We start from the raw sequence: 22,137 nt of genomic DNA on the forward strand, positions 1-22,137 counted from the left end.
GCTCTGCACGTGGCCTGGGAATGGAGCCTGACTTTTCTTTGGTGTTCCCTGTGTTGCGCCTTCTTATGTAAGAATGCATAACAACAGCCCAATAGAAATATGTTTCCACCTCACAGGTTTAATCCATAAAATATGTTGCACCATCTGCTATCAAATAGCATATGTTATTTTGAAGTTATCCTACAGTGCCATATGCATGAAAGCACGGTTTTCAGGACCAGATACAGGCCTGAAAAGTAAATTAATCATAATACTGAGTTTCGCTCAACCTCCATATTAAATATCATTAAAGAGAATACACGTCATTCAGGGTAACATGTCAAATTACAGTGTAAGCTCTTTGCAATATTGCTGCAATTTTGCTTTAATGGAAAGTCACCCAAACATTGATTAGAAAGTAAATTACATGGAAGGATCTTTTAAACGTCCCTTCACTCTTGTGCAGACTGACTTTACAGAAAAGATACATAAACACAGCTGTAGTGTAGTCAGTGACATTCAATGACTTGAAGAAGAAGTTGTATGACCACTTGAGGGAAGTAGACTTGTGGGAATACCGGCATCAAGGGCAGGAGAAGGACTGACCAGACTGCTCCTTGGAATGCCGGCAAAATCTCCATGGGATGAATAGCCTCCTTCTGTACCATAAATGATTCTGTGACTCTTAGACTGTATGAACTCGATAACAAGTGAAATTGCATTTAGAAAATAGAGAGAGAAAATCACCGATTGCGGGTAGAGCTTGGAGGCAGTATGACCTCATAGTGTAGAAAACATTAGCACAGTCGTTTCTAACGAAATGAGAATTGAAAAGTGCCAGTTGAGAAGTAAAGAAAAAATAAAACTGTTCAAGAATTTGTCATGTTTAAGTAATACAATTTCAAGATTCATGGCAGCTTTTCTTCATATGTAAATTAAACTGATGATCTGTTACAAAAAATAATCTCTAAACTGCTGCCCAGATCTGTTTGTCTACTTTTTGGTGAGGCATCACTCTGGATGTGACACATATTTTGTTGCACACAATTGATGAACTGATGAACAGAAGAATTTAGCTGCATCTCATCAAAATGACTGTTCTGAACCTGAACCAATAATGACGCGCAAACCAAGAAGGTCACCTGACACTAAACATGATTTCTATGTCCTAATACTTCTGTTACATTCTATAATTCGGACTGGAAACACTCAGCACTGCCACTGCATTGAGCTCATTGTTAATTTTTGCCAACTAATTTAAATGTCATGATAATAGGATATTTCATCACGCTCTTGAACTGCTGTCTGAACTTGCCCTGAGTCAGCACATAAATAAAGGTATTTGTGCAGGAGCTTAAACACTGCAGCATATAACCAACGCGACGAAAAGTATTTAATGAGTGAAATTCGAAGAGAATTGTTTCTGCTGTGATATAATATAAGAATCCTGTAACATCTGTCAACCACAGAAGTATGAAGCTGCCAGAAATTGCGAACAGTAAAATAATGGACTTCTTTCTACTCTCCATCTCTGAGTCGACGTGATTCTCTCCTTTGTTCTGCCCCCTCAGGCCCTTACGGACCCGACTGGTCACTAAAATGTGTCTGACAGTCAGAGCGTTCAGCAGCAAAATTAATGCAAAAGGAAGCATTGGGGTTAAAATCGTATCAAACCAGTCAAAGGCCACCCATCCGAGCTCAGTAAAATAACTTGGTTTTATATTACAAAACCATGCTACATTTTCGATAATCTCCTGAGGTTCGTATATGAAGTACCAAACAGTGCTTTTCAAACTCAGCAGAATGCATGTTGTTGCTATAACTACAGACGCAGTTTTTTTCGTGCAATATTTTGTTTTCTGTTTTTGGCAACAAATAGCGACAAAGCGATCAAAGGAGAAAGTGATGGTTAACCAGACTGAACTGTCTCTCGATGCACGAGTCAGGACAGCAATGACACTGCACACAGGGGTGATGGACAGTAATGATCCTGGGAAAAATGCATTACTGATCCGAAACAATATGACTTCAGTGATGATAACCAATAGATCCGTCACCACCATGGCCGACAGGTAGAGAGTGATACATTTGGATAGACTGCACTTTCCTCGAGACAGGATCACAATGGAAATCAAATTAACTGCAAGAGTGAGGGGAAATGAGTCAGAAATTACTGATCAATTTCGAGAAAGCATTCTACACACTGTGAAAATCGTGGGAATCACTGCATTGGGTTGTCTTGCTAATTGACGAAAACTATCTTAAATAATATGACTGACTGAACAATTAGTTTCATTGTTATTTTGAACCTTGCACGGAACGTTATATTTTATCCTGCTCGTATTCAACCCTTGGTGAAAGAGTCAAAGAAGTGATGTAATGCAGAATTAGTGGTTTGGTCCTTAAATTATCAAGATCTTTTCACACCAAAGGTTTTGAAAGGGACCAAATCATAAAAAGGTAAAACACGAGGACTGCAAAAACAGTCTGTCTGCAGCGTGAGAATGAAAAGATAAACTTATTCAGAGAGCCTCAGAGGCCTAGATGTGAGTAGAATAGGGACAAATAGCAAAACTAAGACGATATTCTTTTCCCTGTTTTGACCAAGAACTGGCACTGACATTTTTATGAGCTGATAGGAATCCGAGCGTGAGAAGTGATAAATCTTTTTTTTAGTTTAGAGATACAGCACTGAAACAGGCCCTTCGGCCCACCGAGTCTGTGCCGACCATCAACCACCCATTTATATTAATCCTACACTAATCCCATATTCCTACCACATCCCCACCAGTCCCTATATATTTCCCTACCACCTACCTATACTAGGGGCAATTTGTAATGGCCAATTAACCTATCAACCTGCAAGTCTTTGGCGTGTGGGAGGAAACCGGAGCACCCGGAGGAAACCCACGCAGACACAGGGAGAACTTGCAAACTCCGCACAGGCAGTACCCAGAATCGAACCCGGGTCCCTGGAGCTGTGAGGCTGCGGTGCTAACCACTGCGCCACTGTGCCGCCCTGATCTCGCGAGACTAATTTGAGTTGAGTGTGGAAGATGGTTCAATTTCATTTTGTTTTTGTTTTGAAAGTGAACTTTTTAGATAATCGCGAACTATTGATTGTCTTAAATTGGACTCCGTAGGCCATACTGCACAAAAGATAAACAAAGTTTTATGAGAATATTGCACCAGCACAGACATTATAGCTGTAACACATTTTACATTGACTGCCAAGACAGGATCTGGGGCAAGATCAAGGAGTAGTTGTGTGGAGATCACGCTTCTACCCAGGGTGTAATGGAACTGCTGTTAAACTGTGATAGTAATGCTCAGCATTAGTATAAGTCAGGCCGAACTTATACCAAATAAAATATAATCCCTTTCACCAATAATGATTATCACGTCCAAAAATTTCACAACTTGAGAATAAAGAGTTCATAGGTTAATTGACTCTGATAACCCCGAATTCCGACGGCACCTCAATCTGGAAAGGACATATTTCTTTGTTGATGTTCCAGAGAGACAATAAACCAGTAAAGTGCGGCACGGTCATTGCACAGGTCGCAGAAGTCGCATCCTGAGCAGATTTTCCCTCCGATCACAGAACCCTGTCAAATTTCTAATTCCTGAGGTGATTGATAGGAACGAGCCTGAAATTCAAAACTTCCTGCGTGCATCTCAGAAGGATGTTCTGGCAGTGTCTTTTAAATATAATGTCATAGAGTCATAGAGGTATACAGTACAAAAACAGGCCCTTTGGCCCATCATGGCTGTGTCGGCCATCCAGCACCCAACTATTCTAATCCCATATTACTGCACTTGGCCTCTAGCCTTGTATGCTATGGCGTTTCAAGTGATCATCTAAACACTTTTTTAAATGTTGTGAGGGTTCCTGCCTCCACCTCCTCTTCAGGTAGTGCGTTCCAGGTTCCAAACACCCTCTGGGTGATTTTTCTTTCCCCTCAAATCCCCTAAAATATTCGAAAACTGATTGGCAATTGGGTGAACAAGTTCAATTAAATGAAGTAGAGTAAGGGGAGTGAAGTTTCAGCATGAATGGCTGTAACCAGTAAATTTTATGTGAGTTGCACGGAATATACCAGTTGGGGATAATGGAGGTAACATTGCCATGTCTATGAATTAACGTTGTCTGCCACATGAGACACACCTCTCAGTGACTTTGGACCAGAGCAGGGGGACTGAAATGGAGAGAAGCAGCAAATAGGGAGAGAAAATTCTGGAAATACAAACCACATGAGGCTGCATTTCAACATCTGTGGAGTGAAAGATCGAGTTAGTATTTCAGGGCGATGATCTTTTATCAGAACTGAAGGAAAATATCTCCCTACACGGGGGATAGCAAATGCCGATTGGGTCATCGCTTGGCTGAACAACTCGTTCAGTCTGCAAGAGTATGGCATATCCTCCGTTCGCTTACCATTTTAATTCTCCGCCCCACTGCGACTCTCACCTTTCTCTTCACAGACTCCAGCAGTCTTTAGGTGCAAGAGGAGCGGTACTTCGACTTTCTATGATGAACTGTACAACTTACTGCACACAAAAATTCAGATTCTAGCCACTGTTCACACCTCTTTCAAAGATCAACTGTTGGTCACAGTTCTGCTGATGCCATTTGTACTTCTTCTAAGTGCAGCTTCTGTTTCTTTTCTGTTCTAATTAGCTCACACCTCCACCTTGAACCAGCACTCATTTATAATTTAATTCCTGACTTCCATCCCATCACATGCCTTCCCATCTATAGCTTTTCTTTATTCCCATTCTCTATTGTTCTCCCTCTATACTTGCTTTAAACCTGGTACATTTGTAAAAACTTCCAGGGCTGATGAAACTTCAACCTGAATCATTAACTCGGTTTCCGACTCCTTAGACACATCTTAATCTGATGAGGATTTTCAGCATTTTCTGCTTATATTTCAGATTTTCAGCATCCGCAGTATGTTTCTTTCGGGCAGAAATATAAATGGAATCTATGGATTAAGCAGCGTCCTCTTCAGAAAGGCAAAGCTCCTCCGGAGATTTGGGGTAGGATTGAGTAGTGGATGGAAATTCAGAGCCAGAAAATGGGATAGAGTTCTGGAACGAGAATAACTGAACATTCGATCAATGATTAGATAAATGCATAGGACAAAATCTTTATTATTTAATGACAATCATTCGTTCATTGATATAATGCAATTATTTAAATTTCCTTCTGCATTTGAAGAAATCTTGCATGTTTGCAGAAACATTTGCATGTCGAATGTGTGGAACTGAAACCGTGTTTCTCTACTCCTGCTGCAAGACCTATGTGAGGCCTCGATAGCTGCATCTCATGGAAATCCTACCCAAACTGATCATCAACATTGCCGAGAAATAAATGTTCAAGGCAGATCCTAGTGACAGTTGCCTCTATGCACTTCCACCGAGCACCGTATCTCATTTGAATATGTATGCACTTTCAAACCCTGCCTGTTGACTGACCGTCTTTGCATGCTCCAGTCACAAGCAGAAATCCTGTTAGAGGGATTCACCCGCATCTCTGCCTCCAAAGATACCTACCATGCCAGTCATCTCGCTCTTCAAACTAAAAACCTCAGGACGACTGCATTCAGCTAGAAGCCAGCTTAATCACCTAACGCCGCAAAGTGTACACTTTAGGTTTCTATGAACTCTAACACAAGCAATCTAACTTTTCCCATTCTGTAACCTATTTCTTTTTGTGTATTCCTCCAGAGTGTGCATGTAGGTGAACGTTGGCGTAATGTTTATTGTTTTAGTAGTCCGGTTTAGATGCAATAAAATTAACCTCTTTCTTTGTTAACTGAAGAAAACCTGTCCGATTGCTTCTTGGTATGGTCATAACAAGCACGTAATCAAACACCAACTGAATTTGCCAGCACATCCACTTCAAGAATTAATTAACCCTGTTCTGATCCAACAAGGAGAGGGAAACTAGGGAAGCCCTTCTACCCTTCTCTACCTGACCATAACAGAAACGCGGGAGCTCACGTCTGGGATAAAAACCAAATATAAATGAAAAATAGGAGATGGGAAACTAAACTGAACACAAGAAAAAAAATAATTAAAACAAAACACAATTAATACAGGTTTTCTTTTGGTTTTCACAGCTAGAGTACTAAAATGTCCACATTCGAGACCAGTACCTTCCTGGAACAAAGTGAAGTAACTTGAACCAGGTGAAAAGCCCTATCTATTGAAAAGTTGAGGAATGTAGCTGGACTGTTGGGGACTACTATCCGTCCAAAAGCTTGGAAGCCTAAAATCGTAAAACTTGAGTCAACCCTTTTAATATTGACAATGAAGAACCGGAGACAGGCATACAATCTGAAACAGAAAAAGTAACATTAGGTAAAGTACAACTCGAACACATGAGACTATAAATCAGAATGTCATGAAAGAGAGAAGGAACGAGCTTTACAGAGAGGGAAAGAGGAGAGAACGTTCCAGGAAATGGAAAAAAAACCTTTCAAAAGGGGAGTAAGGCAGCTGGAACTAAATAGGGAAAGATCCAATGTACTTAGTGCTCCGCTTGTGTGGGATTTACCCTGAGCTCATAACAGGCTGCTGAACTCTTAAAGTTCTCCCAGTAGATACCAAAGTTTCATGAGGGGGATGATAGAAGCGTTTTCTTCATCTCTTTTGAAACGCTTGCTAAACAGTTGAAGTGGCTGGCAGTGTGCTGAACAATGCTATGCTACACCAGCCTGGCCCACAAGTCGTACTCAGTAAGGATACTTTACTTGCATTCACGACCAACCGCACCACCTACGATATTTGACACAAACGCTTTTTCTGGTCTTAATGCCTTCCTTTGGCTTATGAGCTTTTCTGTGTCGCCCTTCAATATTTAAATCCCTTATTTCTAGCTCTTCAGTCTGAATATCCTGTAGAACTGGGGTCAGTTTCCTGGGACATTGGCGATAGAAATTTTGTTCTGTGGGAGGGGTCTCTCGTACATGGTGCAAGGCGAGGATTGTACAGCCTGTTTTTTCCCAACAGATTCCTTTAAACGCTGTGAACAGCTCTGAAATGTCTTTACTCTGTTCTGCAGAGGATTCGATTTGAGAATCCTCCAGGCCTCACTCTAAATCGTCCTCACTGTCCCTTTCACCTCCTCTTTCCTGACCGCCTGACAGATTTGCACTTGTGTGTCTCTTCCCGACTGTGAAACATCTTTAACATATTGCCATGACATAGCCGTTGCTTTTTACGACGATCTGGGGTGTCAATAATATCAAATCTTTATTACTCTGTATGGGTCACTGAACCTGACATTCAAAGGTTCTCCCTGCATTGGTAATTCCCCTAACACGTGGTCTCAGAGCTGAAATGTTCTGTTTATCCACCTGCCATTTCTATTTTGTCTGGGAGGTTTTTTAGGTGTTCCTGACACACCACAGAGGCTCTCATAAACCGTCCTGGTAACATGGAGACCCACAGAATCAGTCATCTACATCGACAAGCGAAAAGCCTCAGGACCACTGAATTCAGCAAGAAGCCAGCAGAATCACCAAAGTGCATAGACTTTTCTTTTTTATGGAAATTAACTCAATCAATCTAACTTTTGTTCCATTCTGTAACATATTTCTCTGTGGCTAAATCTCCAGAGTGTGCGTGTAAGTGAAAGTTGGTGTAACGTTTACTGTTTTATCAGTTCGGTTTAGGTGCCTTTCAAACTACCTTTCCCTCTGCAAAATATTTGCGTGTCTTTAAACTTCCAGAGACTGTGTGTGTGTGCATGCGTGTGTGTCTGTGAGTGAAAGTTGGCGTGACGTGCATTAGTTGCTTAGCTCGGTTTCGGTGCTCTAAAGTTAACCTCTATCTTTGCTAACACAAGAAAACCTGCCAGATTGTTTCTTGTTATGATCATAGTAATTAAGTAATCAAATGCTTACTTAATTGGCCAGTTCATCTACTTTAAGAAATAATTAAAACTGTTGTGGTCAAACAAGGAGAGGGAAAAGGGGAAGCCCTTCGACTTCTCCTCATCTGACCACACAGAAACAATATTCCAGGCGTCTTATAAATGATTAGCATCACTTTCTGGCTACAGAGATACATGCCTTTCTGTTAAAAACCAAGGATACCACGTGTGTTTATGAACTGCTTTTTTAATCTGAACTGCCGCCTTCAACAATTTGTACACAGAGATGCCTAGATTTCTCTGTTCTTTCACCACGTAAAAAATCGCAGCATTTAACTTGAATTGTCTCCGCTCAATCTTTCCACCAAAATGAATCAATCACGTCACACTTGTCTGACCTAGATTTCATCTTCCATATGACCACCCATTCCATCAGCCTCTCTGTGCCGTATTGAAGTCTATAATTACAAAGGCGGCACAGGAGTAAATGTACATCGAAGTATATGTTCACAAATCATTGAATGTGGCAGGGAGAGTTGAGAAATCGGTTACTAAAACATACAGGATTCTGGGGATTATGAAAAGGGGCATAGTTTATGAAAAATATCGAAATTATGATGAACATGGAAAGTACTCTGATATGGCCACGACTGGAGTATTGTGTCCAATTCTGGGCGCCACACTTTATATGGAGGATGTTAAGTGATTAGAGAGGGTGTATTGGAATGATTCCAGGGATGAGTAACTTTACTTACTGGATAGGTTCGAGATGCTGCGGGCTATTCTCCTTGAAGAAATGGACATTAAGAGTAGATATGATTGAGGTTTTCGAAATCATGGCTGGTCTTTTCGAACAGATAGGGATAAGGTGCTCCTGTTGGAGGATGGTCCGAGAACCATTGGAAACTGTATTAAGGTGATGGGCAAAACAATGAAAGGTGACATAAGGAAAAACATTTTTTTTTGGTTGTGTGTTCTTAAATCTGGATTTCTGTGCCGAAGACTATAGTGCAGCGAAATTCTTTCGAAGACTTTTGAAAAGATTTGGATAATTATATGAAACAAAGAAACCTTGCAGGGGAAAAGGCAGCTGTGTGTGCCTAGGTGCATTGATTTTCCAGAGCCCTGGCATTGACTTAATGGACTGAATGACCTTCTTACGTGCTGTAACCATTTTCTGATTCTTTCATTATATCGCTATCCACCTCACTGCTTCAGTGTTTCGTGTCGTTTACAAATTTCGATTTTGTGCCCTATACCCATCAAATTCAAAATCTTTGAAGTATAGCAATGACAGCAGAAGTCCAAGTACAGAACGCTAGAGAAACCACGGAATTCCTCCTTTGAGTCCAGAAAACAGTCATTCACCATAACTCTGTTTTCTGTGCCTTAGCTGATTTGTGGTGATGCTGTTGCTTCCCCATTGTATCCCATGGCTTACATTTTGCCAAAAGGCCTATTATGTAGGGCTTTATCAACACATTCTGGAAGCCCATGTACAAATGTGGCGCGCCCTTCCAGCCACAGAATACCACAGCAAACAACTCAGTGAATTTAGTCCAACATGATTTGCAGTTAATAAATCGGTGCAGGCTTTCATTTATAATTTCAAACCGTATCCATGTGATTTTCTCCAGGATTTAAGGATGTAAATACGTTGTAGGCGATAGGGATACGGTTTACTAGATTAATACCTGGAATGGGCGGGCTGTCTTACGAGGAAACATTGGACAGGCTTGGCTTGTTTCCGCTGGTGTTTAGAAGAGTAAGAGGCGATTTGATTGAAACATATAGGATCCTGAGGGGTTTAAGAGGGTGGATATGGAAATGATGTTTCCCCTCATGGGAGAATCTAGAACTAGTGGTCACTGTTTAAAAATAAGGGGCCGCCTACTTAAGACGGAGATGATGAGAAATGTTTTCTCTCAGAGGGTCGTGTGTCTTTGGAAATCTCTTCCTCAAGAGGCGGTGGAAGCAGAGTCTTTAAACACTTTTAAGGCACAGTTGGTAGATTCTTGATAAGCAAGGGGGTGAAAGGCTATCCAGGGTAGGTAGAAATGTGGAGTAATCAGTTCAGCCATTAACGTATTGAATGGTGGAGCAGACTCGATGGGCCGAGTGGTCTACTCCTGTTCCTAATTTGTATTTCTGCTTTTGAGTGCATACCCACCACCCAATCTCTGCAATTGCCAGGTTTATACTTCTCCACATTTTTGAACAACATCTCAACCCTTACATAAGATGCTGTTCACGCGATGTTGATCATTCGAGATTCAGATGTTATCTTTTGTACAAGTTAAACGGATCGTTGAATATTTCAAAATGTAAAAACACGCTCTTCAGTTAAGGAAATACGAGAGGTATGGAAAGAGTATGAGAATCGACTGACTTAAAATAAAAAGAATCACAAGTCGTCGAGAGCTATATAAATAATAGAATGGCACTAAAAGGAGGGCAGGTTGAGATGAAAATGAAGACGTACTCATCAAGGCTGACAGCGTGGTGAGATATTAAATGAGTAACTTGATCTGCATTTATAAAAGCAAGAAGATGCTGACGAAGTCACAATAGAGTCAGAGAGCTATACAGCACAGGAACAGACCCTTCGGCCCACCATGTCTGCGCCGGCCATCAAGCCTATCTATTCTTATCCCATTTTCCAGCACTTGGTCTCTGATGCAAAAGTGGTGCCAGAGAACTGGAGAACTGCAAATACTGCACCCTTGTTCAAATAGAGTGTCAGAGTACATCGAACAGATGCAGAACAGTCAGTTTACCCTTTGTGATTGGAATGCTGCATAGAAACAGTAATCCGGCACAGCATTAAGTCCCTTGGACCAGTGTTGATTGAGTAAGGAACCCAGCACGCATATGTTAATTGCAAATCGTGTTGACCTAACTTGATTGTGTTATCTTGGTGAGATTATAGAGAGGATTAATAAGGGTAAGATGAATAATGTGGTGTACATGGACTTCGATAATGTGCCACATAATATGCTTTCCAGCAAAATTGAAGACTATTGAATATAAGGGACAGTGGCAAAATTGATATGAAGTTGGCTAAACCAGAGCAAACTAGTGAGAGGTTATTTTTCAGACGAAGGAAAGTTAAATAGTGGATTTATATCTGTCACAAAAGCTGGAAGTATTGTGAACTGTGAAGAGGATAGTGATGGACTTCAAAAAGGAAGTAGAAAGGCTGGTGGAGTGGGCAGACTCGTGTCATACAAAATTTAATGCACAGGGGTATGAAATGATACATTTTTGCGAGAAAGAACGAGGAGAGGCAATATAAAATAAGGGACAAAATCTGAACGTGGTGCAGGAGAAGAGGGACCTTTATGTATAGGTACACATACAGTTGAAGGTGGTAGGGCAGATTGAGGAACAGGTTAAAATGGCTTATCCAATCTTGACTTTTATAAAGAAAGCCATTCAGTACAAAATGAATTTCATGAATCTTTATGAAACACTGATTCAGCCTCGTTTTTTCAGTGAGTGGTTAAGATATGGAATACATTGGTTCACAGTGTTGTGGAGGCAGATTGACCATTACTTTCAGATGAAATTGGATAAGCACCAGAAGAGAAAAGATGAATGTCTACGAGAAAGGGGCAGGGGAGTCGATTATATGCTTTCCTCATGCAGGAAGAGAAAACAGACACAACAAGCTACATCATCACCTTCTGAGCTGCAACCATTGTATGATTTCAATGTAAAATGATATAACATAATATCAAAACATTTCATTTTATAATGGCATCCAACAACAATCAGTGAATTAACACTCATTGTATCAGAGAACTAAATATGGATGAGACATCAGCAAACTCATTTCAGTAGCTAGATCTCCATAGCTGCATCAGGCATACACAAAATAGAATAATGTATCGTAACTGGAATAATCCATAAATACATCAAACTCCCAGTTAAATTGAACCCTGTCATTGGGGAGAGAGGACATTGTACTACCTCCTTATGACACTGAGACCTTGAAATGTCTCCTTATCAATCATTGAAAATGCAATCGTGAATTAATATTTCAGAGCGGTTGATTCCTGAACATGAAACTGTTATTATTCTGATGGCACGATACCTACTCGTTGGCCAGTTAACTGGATCCAGGAATTCCAGTACAGAGAATCATCCATTTACGTTTTAGGGTTGGGTACACAAGGATCATTTAATATACAATGCAACAATTGGAGGACAGAAAGGACAGAGGCTTAAGTGAGTCCCTCATTCAACCAAATGAACAATGCTGGCAGTCGATTAAAAGAAATGCAGTTGCTGAAATATTGTAATGTGCACAGTTAACACTGATTTACATCATTAATAGGTAAGATAAAGGCTCACCAGGTACTCCAACTACAGCAAGAACCAGATAGTAATAGTGTTCTAATGGAAGAATGGCAGAAGATCCCATTTTATGAGAAGCCGTAACATTTTTTTGTTCTGAAAACAGCAGCTCCAGCGTGCACTCTAAGCTAATGCTTTCAAATTAGCCCTGATTTATACAGGCAATAATTCTCCACTGACATGGCTATACCCCTGATCATTGTTATTACTTACAGTCACTTGAACAAAGAGATTACATCATCAGCGTTGACTCCAAAGTAAATACTATGGTGCAATAACAGGGTATGATCAGAATTAGGTCTCTGTCGAGAATAATGTGGAACCTGTAAGCTGTAGAAATGACACAATAATAACAAGTGGCTTCCTTTGCAGTTCTCACATAAGTGGACATGCTCAGTCCTTTCCAATCATTTATAAATATTACCGATTGTATCGCAATATGCATTGAATCCACAGTCGCAAGCAGACCCTTCTGGCTTAGTCTGCGCAATTTCCCAGTCAATGTAAGAAGCATGACAGCCCCCCATTTTACTTTCATTTTTAGTTATTTTTTCTTCCTTTTTTTTACATTCCTTTTTACATTTTTTACAATTTTTTTTTGCATTTATTTCATTTCATCTTAGTTTGTTCAGTTTGCTTACCCACTGTTTTTTTCAGGTTGTTTTTCTTCAGGTTTGCACTTGCTGCTGTTCAATATTCAGTGTATTCACACCTAATCTGTACTAATGCTTTGTCTTTCAACACACCATTAACATATTGTTTGCCTGTTCTCCGTGACCTTTTGGTCAGCTATGTGGCCTGGTCCAATCTGCACTTTCTCCTTTGTTATCGCTTGCCCCACCCCACCTCACTTGTTTATAATCTGTGACTTTTCTAATATTTGTCAGTTCCGAAGAAGGGTCACTGACCCGAAACGTTAACTCGGCTTCTCTTTCCACAGATGCTGCCAGACCTGCTGAGTGATTCCAGCATTTCCTGTTTTTGTTTCAGATTTCCAGCATCCGCAGTATTTTGCTTTTGTATAAGAAGTTTCACTCTTTGGCAAAGGGCTTTTTCAGTACATGTTCAGGATTGCAGTCTGCAAATTATTGTACTTGATATTAGGGGATGGAGACTGACCGTACGCCATTGGCAGCCCCTCCTCCGTTGTTTTACTGCAGATGTTTACCTGTTTATTCCGCAATGGCTAAGGCTCCAGTAAATTACAACTGTGTCACCTCCTGTCTTGATTCCTCCAGTTCACATGGAGCCAGTCACACAACATCCAACTTCCATCAATGATAACCGATGCAAAACTCTGCTGTCCATGCCCAACCCTCACCAAGCACCACTCAGCCAACACATTCACCTTCAACTACATATTTAGCTCTTAACAACTCAATAGCCTTAAATTTCAAATTCTATCCATGGGTATAAATCTCTCACTGGCCTCACTCCTCCCCATATCCACTATCTCCTCCAAACGTAAAGGAAACTAACTAAAAGGTAAGGTGACAGTGACTTACCTTGACATCAAGGCAGCATTTGACCGAGCATTGCATCAAGGAGCCCGAGCAAAACTGAGGTCAATGGGAATCGGGGGAAAACCCTCCGCTGGCTGGAGTCATAACTAGCGCAAAGGAAGATGTTTGTGGTTGTTGGAGGTCAATCATATGAGCTCCAGGACATCACTGCAGGAGTTCCTCAGGGTAGTGTCCAAGGCCCAACCATCTTCAGCTGCTTCATCAATGACCTTCCTTCAATCATAAGGTCAGAAGTGGGTATGTTCGCTGATGATTGCACAATGCTCAGCACCATTCGTGACTCCTCAGATAATGAAGCAGTCCGTGTAGAAATGCAGCAAGATCTGGACAATATCCAGCCTTGGGCTGATATGTGGCAGGCAATGACAATCTCCAACAAGAGAGAATCGAACCATATCCCCTTGACATTCAACTGCGTTACCTTCGCTGAATCCCCCACGATCAACATCCGAGGGGCTACCATTGACCGGAAACTGAACTGGAGTAGCCATATAAATACCGTGGCTACAAGACGAGGTCAGAGGCTAGGAATCCTGAGGCGAGTAACTCAACTCCAGACTCCCCAAAGCCTGTCCACCATCTACAAAGCGCAAATCAGGAGTGTGATCGAAAACTCTCCACTTGCCTGGATGGATGCAGCTCCAACACCATTCAAGAAACTCGACACCATCCAGGACAAAGCAGCCCGCTTGATTGGCACCCCATTCACAAACATTCACTCCCTCCCCTACCGACGCACAGTGGCAGCAATGTGTACCATCCAGAAGATGCACTGCAGAAATGCACCAAGGCTCCTTATACAGCATCTTACAAACCCGCGACCTCTACCAACTGGAAGGACAAGGGCAGCAAATACATGGGAACACCACCACCTGCAAGTTCCTCTCTAAGTCACACACCATCCTGACTTCGAACTATATCGCCGTTCCTTCACTGTCGCTGGGTCAAAATCCTGGAAATCCCTTCCTAACAGCATTGTGGGTGTACCTATCCCAAATGGACTGCAGTGGTTCAAGAAGGCAGCTCACCACCATCTTCTCAAGGGCAATTAGGGAGGGGCAACAAATGCTGGCCGAGCCAGCGTCGTCCACATCCCATGAATGAATAATAATAATAAAAAAATATTGAGTTCCGCGAACCTCTGAAAATGGCCTCTATCAGCGGCACCACCCTGTTCTGGTTCCAGTCTCTCCTACCTGATTGTTGGCAAAGGAACTCCAGTAATGGCTTCTCTTCACTCCCTTGCAGATTAACTATGGAGTACTTGAGCATTCCATTCTTGCTCCCTATTCTTCCTCAGCTACATATTTTCCTCTGGTGACATCTACCAAAGGTATAAGGTTAATTTGAGCTGACAAAACCCAGTTTCAGGTTGTCAACATCTCAATCGACCATTCTTTGCCTCCATCATTTAAGACTGCAACAGTCGTATTTTGCATGAGGTTTAATTCGAACAATTGGAAATTGGAAAGGCTGAAACGGAAATCTTGTGATTGACCAGTATAATTTTGCCACCGATCACATCCCTCTTCCTGACTGATGTTTCAGGCAGAAAGTACTTTTTGTCACCACTTAACCATAGTGATCCCGTACCTGAGCTTATGAAATTATAGCCTCTCCGTCATCTACGTCCACACCCATAATATCTCTGGCATCTTCCACTGTAGCTCTCAATCAAGTATTTGTAATCTCCAGTCTCCCCCTCCCCGCCACCACCCCACGCAACAACCTCCCCCCCCCCACCCAACCACCCCGTACTCGAACCATTCACCTCCTCATTCTGCCATCACTATCCTCTTGGTGGGAATTCAGCTACTTTTTTCCACGTTTACTCTCAGATCGGAGTCAGAGACTCTCCAGCAATGGCTTTCGCTCACCTTATCGCAGCAGCACCGTGACCTATTAAGACTTAACACACAGATCAGTCCGAGACCTCTGTTCTTCCTCGTGTGCATGCTTTTCATTGGAGCTTCTATCTGCAGATATGATTTGTTATTCTTTCACGGGATGTGAGTATTGCTGCTGTTAGGTTTTTGACACAGTGATAGTGAAGGGACAGCGATCTCGTTCCAAGGCAGGATGATGCGTGACGTGGAAGGGAGATTGCAAGTGGTGGTGCTGTACGTTTCAGAGAGATGTTACCTGAATAGAGGTGAGAGAGAGAATATCCAACCCGTCTCATCTTGGGATTCTTAACCAAGATAGACCTACAATGTACAGTCCTAAGCTCTGTGATCAAGTCAGATTTTATTAGATTAACTGAAATAAACAAAGTTATTACTTAACAAAAGTAATATATATGCAGCAACACTCAGCTCCGTTCTTGCTTCTGAGCTTGCTGGTTTATGTACTTCTCTCCTTTGTCTTCTCCTGCTAAGTGTGCCAACAATGTTCTGTTGACCCTCTGTAAGATTACCGAAGCTGTCCCGTAACATCTTTTCCAAAACATTTTGTGGTGCTAGATTCGTACTGTATTCGGTACTGAATTGTTCCAAGTATCTTAATTGTTCCAGACAGACATCAGCTTTACAATCTAGACAGTCAATGCTTTAGTCTACACACCATACAGGTATTTCCTGTTTCTTTCTATTATAGTTCGGATCCTAATTAATCCTAATTACATTCTTGTTGATACCAACCATTTTAGCAATTTTGCAGTATCACATTTATTTCATCTCGCCCGTGTCAAGTATTGCTGAAGTCTTCATCCCAACTCTCCCATTGCTCTTAAACAGAGGCTGAAACAGAGTATAGCCTTGAAAAAAAGTAAGCATTAGATCAAACAGACTTCAATATAAGAACGTACATAGCATATAATTAGCCCTATTTGGTTAGCTGTATAAAATATATTATAACGCTATTCCTAAAAGTAAGACAGGAATTTCCGTAAGTCTTAAGGTCCTTGTGAATAAGTATAAGTGTCGTCCTTGGGTGAACGTGCTAAATTGGGGGAAGGCTAATTATAACAATATGCGGCAGGAACTGAAGAAATTAGACTGGGGGCGGCTGTATGAAGGTAAATCAACATCTGACATGTTGGAGTCCTTCAAAGTCAGTTAATTAGAACCAAAGATCGGCATGTTCCTGTGAGGATGAAGGATAAATTTGGCAAGTTTGAGGAACCTTCAACAGCGAGGGATGTTGGGAGCCTAGTCAAAAAGAAAAATGAAGCATTCTGAAGGGCTCTAATGTCGGAAACAGACGAAGCCTTTGAGGCATATAAATAAAGTAGGAAGGTACTTAACCGAGGAGTCAGGAGGGCTAAAAGGTGTCATGAAAAGTCATTGGCAACCAGGATTAAGTAGAATCCCAAGGCTTTTTATACGCATATAAAGAGCAAGAGGGTAGCCAGGGGAAGGGTTGACCCACTCAAGGACAGAGGGGGGAAAATATGAGTGGAGCCAGAGGAAATGGGCGAGTTACTAAATGAATACTTTGCATCAGTATTCACCTAACTGAAGCACTCGGTGAATGATGAGTCTAGGGAAGGGAGTGTAGATAGTCTGGGTCATGTCGATATCAAAAAGGAGGAGGTGGTGGGAGTCTTGAAAAACATTAAGGTAGATACGTCCGCAGGGCCTGATGGGATCTACCCCAGAATACAGAGGGACACAAGGGAGCAAATTGCTGGGGCCTTGACAGAAATCTTTGTATCCTCATTGTCAACAGCTGAGGTCTCAGAGGACTGGAGAATAGCCAATGTTGTTCCTTTGTATACAAAGGGTAGCAAGGATAATCCAGGAAATTACAGGCCGATGAGCCGCACGTCAGTGGTAGATAAATTATTGGAGAGGATTCTTTGGGACAGGATTTACTCCCATTTGGAAACAAATGGACTTATTAGCGAGAGGCAGCATGGTTTTGTGAAGGGGAGGTCGTGTCTCACTAATTTGATTGAGTTTTTTGAGGAAGTGACAAAGATGATTGATGAAGGAAGGGCAGTGGATGTTATCTATATGGACTTCAGTAAAGCCTTTGACAAGGTCCTTCATGGCAGACTGATACAAAAGATGAAGTCACATGGGATCAGAGGGGAGCTGACAAGATGGATACAGAACTGGCTTGGTCATAGAAGACAGAGGGTAGCAGTGGAAGGGTGCGTTTCTGAATGGAGGGCTGTGTCTCGTGGTGTTTCGTAGGATCAGTGCTGGGACCTTTGCTGTTTGTAGTATATATAAATGATTTGGAGGAAAATGTAGCTAGTCTGATTAGTAAGTTTGCGGATGACACAAAGGTTGGTGGAGTTACGGATGGTGATGGGGATTGTCAGAGGATACAGCAGAATATAGATCGGTTGGAGACTTGGATGGAAAAATGGCAGATGGAATTTAATCCGGACGAATGTGAGGAAATGCATTTTGGCAAGTCGAAAACAGGTGGAATTATGTGGTAAATGCCAGAACCGTTAGGAGTATTCATAGCAGAGAGATCTGGGCGTAGAGATCCACAGATCACTGAAAGTGGCAACGCAGGTGAATAAAGTAGTCAAGAAGGCATACGGCAAGCTGGCCTTACTAGGTCGGGGCACACAGTATAAAAATTGGCAAGTCATGCTGCAGCTGCACCGATACTTAGTTAGGTCACACTTGGATTGTTCCGGACAATTCTGGTTGCCATGCTACCAAAAGGTTGTGGAGGCTTTGGAGAGGGCACAGATGAAGTTTGCCAGGATGTTGCCTAGTCTGGAGGGTATTAGCTATGAGGAGAGGATGGATAAACTTGAACTGTTTTCTGGAACGACGGAGGTGGAGTGGTGACATGATAGAGGTTTACAAAGTTATGAGCGGCATGGAGAGAGTGGATGGTCAGAAGCTTTTTCCGAGGGTGGAAGAGTCAGTTACTAGGAGACATAGGTTTAAGGTGCGAGGGGAAAAGTTTCGAGGGGATTGTTGAGGCAAGAGTTTTACACAGAAGGTGGTGAGTGCCTGGAACCTGCTGCCTGGGGAGGTGGTGGAAGCAGGTTACGATAGCAACGTTTAAGAGGCATCTTGACAAATATATGACAAGGATGGGAAGAGAGAAATATGGACCCCGGAAGTGCAGAAGGTTTTAGTTTCGACAGGCATCAATATCGGCGCAGGCTTGGAGGGCCAAAAGGCCTGTTCCTGTGCTGTACTGTTCTTTGAAAATGCTCTGAACTTTGGAGCGCTTCCGTGCATCTCAGCCCTTGACCTTCCAAATAGTGGCGGTCGCGGATTTGAAAGGTGCTGTCAAAAAAGGATTGGAGAGTTGCTGCAGTACATCTTGTAGATGTAACATACTTTTGCCGTTCTGCGCAGTGGTGGTGGAAGTGAATGTTGAAATTGGTGGTTCGGGTGCCAATTAAACGGGATGCTTCGTCTCAGATGGTTTCGTGCTTCCTGACTGTTTTTGCAGCTGCTCTTATCCGGGCAAGTGGGGTGCATTCCATCACATTCACGACTGTGCCTTGTAGATGGTGGATAGTCTTTCGAAAGTCAAGAGGTGAGTTATTCGTCGCACATTCCCAGCTTCTGGCCTGCTCATGTCGCCACAGTTTTTATATGGCTGGTCAATGGTGAGCCCAGGATGTTGATGCTCGGTGTGCAGCAATGGTAATAGCGTAGAATGTCAAGCAGAGATGATTAGATTCTCTTTTGATGTAAATTGTCATTGTCTGGCACCTGTGTGGCGTGAATGTTACTGGTCACTTATCAGCCAGAATCTCAGTGTTTTCCAGTTCTTGCTGCCTGTGGGCACAGACTTTCTTAGTATTGAGGAGTCGTGGATGGAACTGAGCACTGTGCGTTAATCAGCGAACATCCCCACTTCTGATATTATGATGGAGAACGATCATTGATGAAGCAGCTGAAGATTGTTAGGCCTAGGACACTACCCTCTAAAACTCAGGAAGTTTAGTTTAGTTTAGAGATACAGCACTGAAACAGGCCCTTCGGCCCACCGAGTCTGTGCCGACCATCAACCACCCATTTATACTAATCGTACACTAATTCCATATTCCGACCACATCCCCACCTGTCCTTATATTGCACTACCACCTTCCTATACTAGGGGCAATTTATAATGGCCAATTAACCTATCAACCAGCAAGTCTTTGGCATGTGCCGGAGCAACTGGAGGAAACCCACGCAGACACAGGGAGAACTTGCAAACTCCACACAGGCAGTTCCCAGAATTGAACCCGGGTTGCTGGAGCTGTGAGGCTGCAGTGGTAACCAATGATTCTCATTGACTTCAGTTTTGATCGGAATTCTTGATGACATACTCGGTTAAATGCTTCTTGATTTCAAGGGCAGTCACGTTCCCTTCACCTCTGATGTTCAGTCCCTTTGGGATAAGGCTATAATGAGGTCAGGAACCAGTGCCCATAGCGGGACCCAAATTGAGAATCCGTTTCAGATTACTGCTGAGTAAATGTCACTTGATAGCACTCTCAGTGACATATTTGATCACTTTGTTGATGATTCTGAATGAATCGATTGGGGCTAAATTTCCCTGAATGGATTTGTCCTCCTTTTTGTGGAAAGGGCATACTTTCCACATTCTCGGGTAAATGCACTGGCAAGGCTTGGCCAGGAACAGGGCTAGCTTGGAGCCAAATCTTCAGTATTACAACCGGGATAAAGTTAGTGCCCATATCCTATGCCGTATCCAGTTTCTTCAGCCCTTCCGCCCCCCACCAGCGCCACCACCTCCCCCACGAAAAGTTTCAGACATTTCTTTTCGCTTAATAAATGCACACTCTCATATGCTTTGCATTGCAATTTAGTGGTACAAGCCTTTTCAGCCATACAATTCCAGCAGCAATACCGAGCTCAGTTCTCATTTGCAGATCTTCAGGAAAGCACATTTCACATCAAGTATTGCAACATGTGTCTATTTTGTTGTAACATGGTGAGTTGCCTCAGGGTTACGAGGCCTGGCCAATGGCAGAGCCAGCACATTTTTGGCGATGGCCATGGAAGAGTTCGAACATCGAGTGACAATGGCTGCTTACAAGCTTAGCATACTTCAGGAAGAGGACTTGAGTTTCCTTGAGAACACATGTAGGAAGGTCAACGGGAAACCACCTCAAGTACTTTTTTTTCCTCTGACATATTGCATATTTCTCATGGTATTAAAACAATGAGAGGCTCTTACAAGCAACTGAAGAGGAAAGTGAAGGACCGTAGGTTACAGAGAATAAGCAGGGACCTGCCCTTGTGCAGACCACCACTATTTCTACTGCTTGTGGGCGACCTCTGTTTCTGTTTATTCCCTGTCTGCAGATAATGTCGTGATGATTGTTTCCAAAACCATGAGATATTATGGTGTCTCCAGATCTAGCGCTCGCTGCCTGGTCGCCATGGCAGCAGAGGCTGTACACGTCATCATCACTGACATGATACTGAACCGAATTAATGATGATTTTTTCCATCCACTCATTTATTTCACAATCCGATGTACTCTTTTAACCGCATCCTGAATCGTGCATTCACAGGTATATTTCTCTCTGGCTAACAGTCAATTTTACTTTTGATAATTCCATTGACATTTGTTTAAAGACCTGAAGTATTAAATATTCATATAATCATAGAAATTTACAATTCAGAAGGAGGTCATTTGTCCAATTGTGCCTGTGCCTGCCGACAAGTTGCCATTCAGCCTAATCAGTGATTCAGCTCTTTGTCCATAGCATTGTATGTTATGGCACTTTAAGTGACATTCCAAATACATTTTAGCTGTTGTGAGGCTTTCTGTCTTGATCAAACTTTCAGGCAGTGACTTCCAGATCCCCACCACCATCTGAGTGCAAACTTCCCCTCGAATCCCCTGTGAACCTCCTACTTCTTACCCTCACTCCGTTCCCCCGGTATGGGACACTCAAAGGGCGCAGGGCCTTCCTACTACTCTATCTGAACGCCTTATAATTTGCACCTAGAAAACGATAAGGCTGCTTCTGGAAAATGTGTGTCTGATTCCCCCTTTAAAGTGAATGCAAAATTCTGCAGCCTCATGTTTGAAACGTATGTTATGATCAACAAAGCATCGGTGGACTGTCATGCAAATGTATTGTCATACACTGTAGCTGCATGGATAGCATTTGCCTGCATTCACCACTGTTTAACCCACGTCTCCCAGTATTGTTGAGATTGCGGCTCAATGCACGATCTGCAGGACACATTTTAGTGGACAAGAGGATCCATATTTGGCTGAGGTACAGCAGGAATTACAATGAACCGGATGCAGAGATGGGCGAATCCATGATCTTACTCTTCAATATATCCGGCCACTTCACACAGCTCTTGATGATGCAGATAATTGTGTGTTATTCATCAGAATTCAAGCCATTAGTATTCAATAACTTTCTGTGACGTCCTGCTTTTCAGTGACTAAACCAGACATGCACTTCTGAATTTGACCTACTGCATA

General features: G+C 42.3%; 1 protein-coding gene across 1 annotated transcript; it reads right to left on the minus strand.

Annotated features, from left to right (window-relative positions):
- Window positions 1-1,217: 1,217 nt before the first annotated feature.
- LOC137362434 (probable G-protein coupled receptor 139) lies at window positions 1,218-20,362 on the minus strand. The gene is made up of 2 exons (XM_068026827.1): window positions 20,260-20,362; window positions 1,218-2,119 (listed from the first exon to the last, which is right to left on the minus strand). Exons 1-2 carry the CDS (start codon window positions 20,360-20,362, stop codon window positions 1,218-1,220), a joined length of 1,005 nt encoding a protein of 334 aa, XP_067882928.1.
- Between the last annotated feature and the right edge of the window lie 1,775 nt (window positions 20,363-22,137).

This window comes from Heterodontus francisci, unplaced genomic scaffold (assembly GCF_036365525.1).
Source record: "Heterodontus francisci isolate sHetFra1 unplaced genomic scaffold, sHetFra1.hap1 HAP1_SCAFFOLD_316, whole genome shotgun sequence".
Lineage (NCBI taxonomy): Eukaryota > Metazoa > Chordata > Chondrichthyes > Heterodontiformes > Heterodontidae > Heterodontus > Heterodontus francisci.

Coding starts and splice junctions, on each gene's coding strand:
- LOC137362434 (XM_068026827.1), bottom strand. CDS start 20,362: ATGGGCACTAACTTTATCCCGGTTGTAATACTGAAGATTTGGCTCCAA. Junction 2,120..20,259: donor TTTACCCGAGAATGTGGAAA/GTATGCCCTTTC, acceptor TCACTCTTGCAG/TTAATTTGATTTCCATTGTG.